The following is a 10,498-nucleotide window of genomic DNA, read 5'->3' as shown; positions in this document are numbered from 1 at the left end:
TCACAAGACCTTGCTAGAAGCTGGTGCTGATGCTGGTACTGCTTCTCTGGTGGCGGCAGGGTGGGGCACCCACAGGACCGCTGTCTCTTGGGCTTCTGCCACCTGAGGCAGCTTGCTCACACTGCCTCATGGGCCTGTTGGCCCTGCCCTGCTGGTACACTTGCACTGCACCAACCACCCTCCCACCTCACCCCTGTCTTTCAGAGCAAGCAACACTGACCCACCTGCTGGGAAGCTAGTGTAGCAGCTACGCCCCGAATACAGGATTTATTCTTTACCATCTTAAAATACATACATTTTACACTTGTGGAGGTTGGCAGGAAGCTATTTTTCTTTATAATGTGACCGGTAATTCAGCTCTTCCCTGCAACAACAACAACAACATGTTGAGAAACGGTGTTATCTGTTTTCTGCTGCCAAGCATAACATTAAAAAGCTGGTGGATTGTCAAAACACAGTCTTCTAGCCCGACGTATTCCACAGGGTTGAGCTCAGTTAGATGCTAAGTAACTGTACCACAGCATTGTTTAAAATTCCACAGTATCTTTGGAAGGCGGGGGGGGGGGGGGGAGAAAACCAGAACAAATTGGTCTTGTCTCTGGTGATCCCCTTTGCTGCCCCCCATCCCATACCCAGGGGTCACAAGCCACCAGTGAAGATGTCTCTGCCCACACTTCCTCTGTTAGTAATACTCTATTGCATTTTGAAAATTAGTGTAAGGAAGGTTGCCTCTAAACTAATCTGTGGTGTATTTTGTCAACTGGAGACGGCTATTGTTCTGTGCATAATCTTATTACGATACTTAATTGTTTGTTACTCTTCTTTGTTACTCTTCACCACTCTTTCACGGTGGTAGAAAGAAAAAAGACAGCTGTTGCTTTCATCCTAGGATTTAACTTCATCAAATGTTTTTTAAAAAACAAATTGCATGTATTTCTGCGATTAGAGGATTCCCAATCCATTTAGGAAATGAGTCATAGTTTGCATTAGGTGTTATAATAAAACATGTAGTTCTCTGTGTGTCTAACCACCATGGGGAATGATAGTTCTTTTGCAGCTGTGGAGATTACCGTGCATCCTACCATTTTCCCAAGAGCTGGATATGGAGTCTTGGCTTTCTTGATGTTTATTAATGCTTTATTTTCAATATTTAATAATTTTTTGGTTATTGCTGTAACGCTGAAGAATCCTCAGCTCCGTAACCCCATCAACATATTCATTCTCAATGTATCCTTTTCAGATCTTATGATGTCCCTCTGTGGCACCACCATTGTTATAGCTACAAACTACCGTGGATATTTCTTCCTGGGAAAGAGGTTCTGCACTTTCCAAGGATTTGCTGTCAATTATTTCGGTAAGCAAAATAGCTAGATATTGCTGCTGCTGCTTATTGCTATAATAATTAAAATACATTTACAACTCTCTTAAGGGGGTTTGCAAAGATAAATAACAATAACTAAAGATAAATAACAATACAATTTACAGTTAAAATACCTTTAAACAGACAAGTTGGCAACAATATCAAAACTACAAAACCAGAATAAACAGCCAAACATTTAGTTCCCTCTTGAATGACAACTGATGTGAGATCTTTGGGTTTTATTATGCTAAATGAAAGAAGGTCATGAAGGTGCTTTGTACTTAAAAAAAAAAAGAATAAAGGTAAGTTTTTAAAAAAATTCTGGAACATCCTGGCCCAATCCTACCTTGGAATTCAAATGACTAATTTTGTTGTTGTTTCTAAACCACTGCTCAAAGTGTATATAAGCACACAGACCATTTTCAGAGTAAGTCCCACTGAAATAAGTATGACAGACATTTGAGTAAACATAGATAGGATTGGATAGCACAGCCGAAATTTTAAGCTCATTTATTGTGCTATCCTATACTTTTCTACTCGGAATTATGTCTCATTGACTCCCGTGGGATTTACTTCCAGATATGTGTGCATAGGCTTGCAAAAGTACATCCCATTTATTTCGATGTTTTTTTGGAATTTCGTATGAAATATGATCAACAGTATTGAAATGTGGAATATTGTGGTTTGATGATTCCTAGCATTTTTTTTTGCCTTTCTTATTATCTTCCAGGAATTGTTTCTCTTTGGTCCCTGACCATTTTAGCTTACGAAAGATACAATGTGGTCTGCCAGCCTCTGGGAACTCTCCAGATGAGTAAGAAGAGAGGTTACCAGCTCCTTGGTTTCATCTGGGTTTTCTGTCTCTTTTGGGCTGTGGTCCCACTCTTTGGCTGGAGTTCTTATGGACCCGAAGGAGTCCAGACATCATGCTCCATTGGCTGGGAAGACAGATCTTGGAACAACTATAGCTTTCTGATTGTATACTTCTTGTCCTGCTTCTTTATCCCTGTCTTGATCATTGGGTTTTCATATGGCAATGTCATTAGGTCACTGCGTGGGGTAAGTAGTCAACTGTTTCCTCCACCCCATTCCTCCTCTGTCCCCGTTTGCTGACCAATGCCACCTCCATACTTTTCTGTCATCGAGCCAATTTGTTCTTGGTGTTAATGCATGCACAAGTTTGCAGCCTAAATGAAAGCCCATAGGATTTCTTGCTCTTTTCATATTTGTATCTGGTCAATGTCAGTTTCATCATGTAAAACAGTGCAGACTTTAAAAAAACTTGCATACAGCTATATAAGCAACGGCCAGATTTTTTAAATACCAGAAAATTCCTTTTATGTTTGAGTTCCCATCTGAAGGCGCTATAGAGTGACTTGACCAAAGCAGTTTAGACAATTATGGCCACATTATCTTTGCATTTGATGTTAAAAATCAAAATCATGTGCATGCACATATACAACTCAAGAGCATAACTCTTTTAAAAAAAGATACACAAGTCTAGGGCTGCAAAATGGTGCCCCGTCTAGAAACTGTCACTCAAAGCAAGTGTTAAATGATGTGAAGATCACGTCCCTTTATGCTAAAGCCAATTCTAAAGCCTAGTAGCTTAGTATGTGCTGCTGGTGTTTATTTCAAACTTTTCTGCTTTCTAAAGTTCCTCCAAGTAATTTACAGCACGGAATCAAAATAACAGCAGCATTTAAAAGCTCAATGATGAAATCATAATAAGAACAAAACACAAAAAATTCAAGGACATACATGTAGGTTAACAGAAGAGATGCCCAGACTGCAATAAGAGCAATGGTGATTTGGAAGATATTAGCTTTCATTCATGCACCTTGTAAATGTACAACATGAGGACTTTAATGTAGACATAGGATTTGCATGAGTCCAAACATAGCTGGATAAATGCCTCTATTGAATGGCTGATGCTGTTTATTTGATTTAACAGCTAAATAAGAAAGTTGAAGAAATGGGAGGAAAAGGGAATCCGGAAGAAGAGTTTCGAGCCGTAATTATGGTGCTTGTGATGGTGGTGGCTTTTTTGATCTGCTGGCTGCCGTACACAGTCTTTGCTCTTACTGTTGTTATTGACCCAGCCCTGAATATTTCCCCTCTGGCTGCAACCATCCCAACATATCTCTCCAAAACAAGCCCAGTTTACAACCCAATCATCTACATTTTCTTGAACAAACAGGTATTGCACTGTCTTTTGTATATTTTGTGGGCTTTTATAGTGAATTTATACTTTTATAGTGAATTTCATTTTGTAGATTCAATTGCAGGCTTCCAACTTCAAATCTACTAGTTGCTGTATAACCTTTGTTTGGGCAACCCTATTCTCCCCTACCTGTCCCTCAACAGGATTTTTGAAATTATTTATCTAGGCGAGACCTTATATACATTTACACAAGCATACTGACTGGGCAAAGGCAATTTGTACACTTTCACATGCAGAATCTTCTTTTGGGTCTGCTCATGCATCAGGATTTCTGGATCCAGTAGCAGGAAGAAGAAGAGTTTGGATTTGATATCCTGCCTTTCACTCCCTTTAAGGAGTTTCAAAGCGGCTAACATTCTCCTTTCCCTTCCTCCCCCACAACAAACACTCTGTGAGGTGAGTGGGGCTGAGAGACCTCAAAGAAGTGTGACTAGCCCAAGGTCACCCAGCAGCTGCATGTGGAGGAGCGGAGACGCGAACCCGGTTCCCCAGATTACGAGACTACCACTCTTAACCACTACACCACACTGGCTCTTGTGTTTGTGTTGTTTCCCCCGCTACTAGACCATTTTCCCAGGTGGTTGGCATTGCCACTGCTGGGTTGACTCTGGAATGAGTCCAGTGAAGTCACTGCATGAGCAGAGTGACTTCCGCTCACGCAATAGAACTTCTCCTTCTCCTCCCTCCTGCATTCCCTGCTCTGGGGTGGGGGAACCCCCAAGGTAGATTTGGGAAGGTTATAGGGGGTACACGAGTTGAGCAGAAAGAGAAGTTCCATTGCATGAGGGGAAGTTGTTTGAACCCCACCCAGAGTCAAACAATTAACCCTGGTCAGCCCAAATAGAAAGGGCCTTGCAATAATTCTGAAAGAAGCTCATATGCATTGTACTCTGGTGAACAAAAAATGGATAGGAAGACCTTGTTGAAAGACCACAGGATGACATGTATACTGTTCCCAGTTAGCGGAATATAATCTAATTTAGGGTTATACCCGAAAGGAATGCTATCTCACTGTGACAGCACAAAAGCACAAGCGTATTGATTTTCCTTTGTTTTCGTTTTGCAGTTTCGTGAGTGCGCGGTTGAATTTATAACCTGTGGCCAAGTTGTTCTGGCAAAACCAGATGAAGAGATTTCGACATCCGCAGCTCCAGCTGAATCCAAAACTCCTTGTAAGATCAACCAAGTGACTCCAGTCTGATGTAGTTCTATTGGCTGCATTTTACAACATTTTGTTCACTTTTTCTCCAGGAAACATAATGAAGCTCCTCTTCAGTGTCTTGTTAGTAAATGATCCATGCCAGAAGATAATAAATGTCCATAGGGCTGCTTATGATGAATGGCTTCACACAGTTTTCACTTGCTATTGTCAGAAAAGTCTTGCTTACACCAAATATTCTCTGAATATGTATAGAGCAACAATGAGTTTGCTTGATACACACGAGAAAAGGACTGGGTATCTAAATTGTGAACAATGAACTTTTCCTCCATTGTTGATTAAATGATTAGGCAAAGGAACTATCCTTGCCTACAAACCTTTCATCCGAAGTTTTCTGCCTCTCAGTTTTGTTCTCCTGTTCCAAGTGCCCTCTCCCCCTCTATCCAGCCACCTTTACTGTCAGGTTCAGGAAGCAGAAAGCATGTTATAGTAGCTAGGCAATGCGAAGGTATACAGGGCAACCAACCGCTATTGTCTAGGACCCAGAAGGCAGCTGGAATCCAACAGCTGACAACTCCTAAGTGAGCTGGCAACTGGAGCAAATGTCCCATTCATCTTGTGCACTTGTGGCAGGCATATTGTAGACAACTGGAGAAAGGAAACCTGAATAAATGCCCCAGTGATTGTGGTTTGCTTTCTGTCATTGCCCCTTTGTGCTACTTTTAAAAAATATGGTCATGTTTTTTTCTGTAGTATTCCATGATGTTTGAAGGAAAGCAACAGATGGGAGGAGAGTCAAACCTATAAAAGTGATGGTCTTCACGGCATTATCTCATGCAGACTAGCCTTGTGCCATGTTTGATACCGGAAGGTTGGTCTTGATACACATTATTACTAAATTATGAAACCATCAGCTATGAATCATGCAATATTTGGCACCAAATGGCACCTACAACAAAATGTTGCAGCATGGTGTGTCCTGCTCAGAATTCTACCCACTTCATGAAACTCCCCCCCCTCCAGTTTCCTGTTCCTGCCCCCCAAGCAGTTGGTTAGCACTCCAGAGCAACTGAGCATGCCAAGACCAACCCCTGGGCAATTGTTTTGCTTCGCTCCCATTAAGGATTCCTGCCCCCCCCCAAAGGAAGTTTTGATGCTTCTGCAACCCTCTTTAAACCATGCATGGATGTGTAGTTAAATCAAGAGCTTCCATCTGGCAATTTAATATTCGGGTCTGATTCCTGGCCCGAAAGTCAGAGCAACTTGAAAGGTTTGGTCAGCTTTCAGAAAAAGCAACCCCTTGCGCATACTATCTGTATCAGTCTTTCTTTGGAGCAGAAGAGGTGAATGACTGTATGCTATTAAAAGCTGTAACCAGAGCTTCCTTTTCTACATTTACATTTTATAAAAAATATACTGACGTTCTTTACTCTTCTGCGATTTCTGCAACTTGGAACAGGACACTGAAAGGTAAATTGAACTGGGCTGATCTGGCATAAAGATATATCCGGGGAAAGAGCTTAAATTTAGAGAGTGTTCCCAATATCTCTAATCTGTTGCTTTCACATTATTTTGTATCTGTCCACAGGGGATACTCGATAGGAAAGCTTCTCTGCCCAGTGAGCTTGTATAATTGGTTTGCTTATGCAAGTAGGACGTGATCCCTGATTAACTAAGTTAAACATCAGCTGTGGACTCTGATAATCTGTTCTTTAATGCAGCCGACAAAGATGTTATAAAAAATGTTCCTGCAACTGGTTGAAGCTTAGTGTATGAACAGAACCAGGCAGCAACGTTTTATAAAAAAATAATTAACTGCAGAGAATTGGATCCAAAACCTACTGTGTAAGAGGAAGGAACACACAGAATACATGTTGACATGTCCCCTCTCTCTGCTTGACCAAAATGGGCTCCAGGTGATGAGGAGATTCTCCAGAGCAACTTTTCATGTGGCACCAGGGACAAGAGATTGGAGCAGAGAAATAGCTGATACTGACCCACCCCCACAGGTACAGAAGAGCCTTCCATTCATGTGGCAGGAGCTTTGCAGTCACAAATGCGATTTTATTTTATGCTAAACAGCTTTGGGCCCTAGCCATCATATTCCATGCATACATCTGACATTAAATTCATCTGACATTAAAAAGGCACAAGTCCGAGCCCAGCATTAGATTATATTCTTGGCTCTGATTACAGTACTGAGAAATGCAGAAAGCATGAAGCTGGGCCGGGGGGGGGGGAGGGGGGAGGGGTGACGATTAGGCAACTGGATGATAGCAAAACCAAAACTCAACTCCCAGGAAGGTTCTGGAAAAAGCAAAGGCCTAGCCAGCTCTTCAGCTGAGAGTGCGCAGATGTCATAAATGTCAGTGACATCAGGAGACCTGCATTTTAAACAACGTTCTCTTTACTTATTGTAGCTGTTCTTATTTCGTCTGTTAATAAAAATTCTAAGAGCACAGTTGACATAATAAGAAAATGGATAAGAAAACGAACCGTAAACAAACCCGAATGATCGTAAAAAAACCCACAAGACCTAAATGGTGTGAAGATCTTAAACGCCAGATAAAATTGATGAGGAAATTATGACTAAAGGACCAGAGAAAAATAGAGGGGTCTTTGACTGGTGCTTGTTTTGTCCGCATCCTCTTCCTCAGAATCTCTGTTGCCTTTGTAGAATTCAACAGGGAAGAGGATGGGGACAAAACAAGATTAGTTGGCACTACCTGTCATTGCTTCTGGCACCACCTGCTGTCGGTCTCTTGACTTTCTGACATACCTAATGAGCACCAGCCACCACAACTGAATACCAGATTGGATTTGAACTGTTACAGACACAAACTGAGAAGCAAAGAAAATGGTTCAGCAGCCTTATCAGAGCTGAAGTAAAGAGTATCTGTATTGCATGTCCTTGTTTGTTTGGTAGGTGGTGGTCTGGCTCACCACAGACCCAGAAGCAGTCTTCCTGCACAGATAAGCATAACTGATTTTTTTTTTTTAGCGTCATCCAGTTTGGCATGCTAGCAAATTAAAAAAAATGCTGAATTACCAAATTATTTAAGTGGCAATGGGAGAAAGCGGAAATTCAAAAACACTGCCATCATTCAAAACATTGTTGCTCTTCAGCATACAGCTGAGAGTTTTCAACTTCAATTAAACAGAAATCTGGGAGAAGATTTGTATTTCCTAAACTGGGAACGGTATTGCTTTTTAAAGCAAAATGTCAAAGATCATGTTCAACAGGGTTTCAAATATGAAGCTTCATGAAGATTTCCAATCCTTCCACCTTGACAAAAAATGGTGAGTGCTATCAGACAGAGCAGAACATGTTTATCTAGAAAATAAATGGTAGGATTTTGGTTACTTGGAGTATTGAAGGGAAGATTGCAGGCTGGTGGAAAAGGATAGGCCAAGCTTCTTTCCAACCCAGGTCTTCACCTGGGATAGAGCCATTAACATGACAAATCATGTCCTCCCTAAAAGAGGGCACGTGTTGCAGTGAGACCTGGAGAGCGAACTCCTGTGTTGTGGGTGGGTGAGATTGGACAGCCACAACACCTGATTGGTAGGTCCCTCGATGTTGGGTTCATCTGGCCAATGGGGCGCAGTCCAAATGGATCGAGGGACCTATATATACCCATGCACGTGACCCAGAGCTTCCTCTTTCGGCTCATGCATTCGGAACACCTGACCACCTCTCCCTACTTTTTGGTCATTTGCGAATGACCTTGCTATGTTGTGTGTCCTCTGTTGTTGGGACAGGGGCACGGCTGGAATTTTCCCCACTTGGCTGATTGGCTGCTGCCATTTGGGTTTCGCCTGCCGCATAGCAAATTGTCACAACTTGTAAGTTTGCGGATAGGCACTGGTTCAGGTGATAGGGATGGGAGAGCGGTCTCACCATTCCATTCCTATGTGAAGGGTATTCTGCTAAAGGAATCCAGGGATTAACTGGTTTGGTCAACCCCTGAGAGGGGGTTGTGCCTGTGCCTGAGTCGAGGGGGACATCTGGGTGGTGAACATAGTCTGTTCCCAGCTGTTCGCCTTCCCAGGGGTTCACCCTTGGCTGACCTATGCTGGTGCCCTGGGTCAGCACTGTCTGCAAGGGTGCAGGGAGCTCGTCGAACCAGAGCATATGCATCCACTCACCTTCTGTAATCAATAAAGTTGTGGCCTGAATTCTGCCAAAAACCAAAACTAAAATTTGAGTCAAGTGTGACTTTATTTAGGGGGAAGGTCTCTGGGTCTGAACACCCAAAAGGGGTTGATGGCATACCTGAGAACCTGGACCTGGGCAGACAGAGGATGTGTCAGGTGTGCGTGCAGGAGGCAGGCCCTGTGACCAATAGGACTTTGCAGGACTGGGGCCTTCCTAAGTTTATTCTGAAGAGGTGAGGCCATTTGGTAACTCACAGCACCTGGTGGCAAGAGCCAGGAAGGGATATAAGGTCAGCATTTCCCTTTGGCTCTTTTCCACAGCAACACGTTCCCTGCCTTGCTGTGTTTGGCTCCTTGACTCCTTGCTTCTTGATCCTCGGACCCCTGACTTCGTGACTCCTTGCTTCTTGATCCTCGGACCCCTGACTTCATGACTCCTTGCTTCTTGATCCTCAGACTCTTGGCTTCCTGACTCCTGGCTTCTGGACCCCCATTCCTGCTCCCACCCCGCCAACTTGCCCCAGTCCTGATGTCCCCTGCCGGGACTTCAATCGCCCATGAACCGGACCGTGACAGGTTGCCATGGTGATGGGGTGTGGGTTCCAAGGAAAAGAGAGAGCAAGGTGTGCTGGGAAGAAGGAGGGGGAAAAGAAAGATTGGGATCCATCATAGGCAGGTTGTCTGAAGGCTGTCTGGGAGAGATGCCTTTGACTCCAGGGCTGCATCGCTGTGGGGGACAAGCCCCTCTTGAAATGACTATGCTGTAAGATCTGGACTCCCTCCATGCAGGCTGAAGGTGCAAACAGGTAAATAAGGCACATTACTTAAAGCCGTGTTTCAGTTCCCCAAAGGAACTGAGCACCACACACACACACACACACACACACACACACCAGAATCTTGCTACCACTCGGCAGAGTGGGGGTGGCACCCAACTTTTGTTACAATATTTATAAATCAATAAATAGGGTACAATTCAGCCAATTTTAAGTCCCATTGAATTGAATAAAAAAACTTACACTGTTGACAGATGGATCTGAAGTCTCATTAATAAAGGCTGCAAAATTCCCATTTTTAATAACATCTTAAAGGATACAGGTAAACAAGGATTGATAAAGATATTCCTTCACTTCATCCCCCCCACAGTGTGTGTGTGTGTGTGTGTGTATGTATATATATATATATATAAAACACAATGCACACACACAATACTGAAATGTATGCCGTCATCCATCCCAAGCAGCAGATGGCACATAGGACTGCAAAGGCTCCTTTCTGAGAGGTGATATTTAAAATTGGCAAGCATATGGATCAGCTTCATAGCGACAAAAGAGTGCTACAAGAACATTAGCAGTGTGCCTCCATGCATGAAACCTGACATTTCTTGTGTTTGCAAATATGAGTCGGTTTTGCTTTGACACTGACGTTGTGTCATGTTACTGGGTTCATTCATTTCCTGAAAACCCAGGAAATGGGTTACGCAGGCAGAAATTTACTTTTCTTTTGAAATAATGGTAGTTTCTGATTAAAATGATAGCTAACCATCTGTAAATAATTGCTTTTCTTCTGCAGAACATGTAAAGTGAGAATTAATTGT

General features: G+C 42.8%; 1 protein-coding gene across 3 annotated transcripts; it reads left to right on the top strand.

Moving 5' to 3' along the window:
• Positions 1–129: 129 nt before the first annotated feature.
• LOC310658745 (pinopsin-like) lies at positions 130–5,855 on the top strand. Of its 3 annotated transcripts, none has more exons than XM_083401079.1 (5): positions 130–312; positions 1,241–1,354; positions 2,091–2,419; positions 3,315–3,560; positions 4,651–5,443. In XM_083401079.1, exons 2-5 carry the CDS (start codon positions 1,246–1,248, stop codon positions 4,783–4,785), a joined length of 819 nt encoding a protein of 272 aa, XP_083257205.1. In that variant the 5' UTR covers positions 130–312; positions 1,241–1,245; the 3' UTR covers positions 4,786–5,443. The 3 variants fall into 3 exon arrangements, with proteins under 3 accessions (XP_083257205.1, XP_083257204.1, XP_083257203.1); XM_083401078.1 differs by lacking the exon at positions 130–312 and adding an exon at positions 5,497–5,855 and having other exon boundaries at positions 639–1,354; positions 4,651–4,756; XM_083401077.1 differs by lacking the exon at positions 130–312 and having other exon boundaries at positions 639–1,354.
• Positions 5,856–10,498: the final 4,643 nt, after the last annotated feature.

The sequence above is a fragment of the Podarcis tiliguerta genome (genome assembly GCF_965153285.1).
Source record: "Podarcis tiliguerta genome assembly, chromosome: 10".
NCBI classification, from domain to species: Eukaryota; Metazoa; Chordata; class Lepidosauria; order Squamata; family Lacertidae; genus Podarcis; species Podarcis tiliguerta.
Note: the sequence above shows the minus strand (reverse complement) of the source record. Positions and strands in the feature narration are given on the sequence as shown.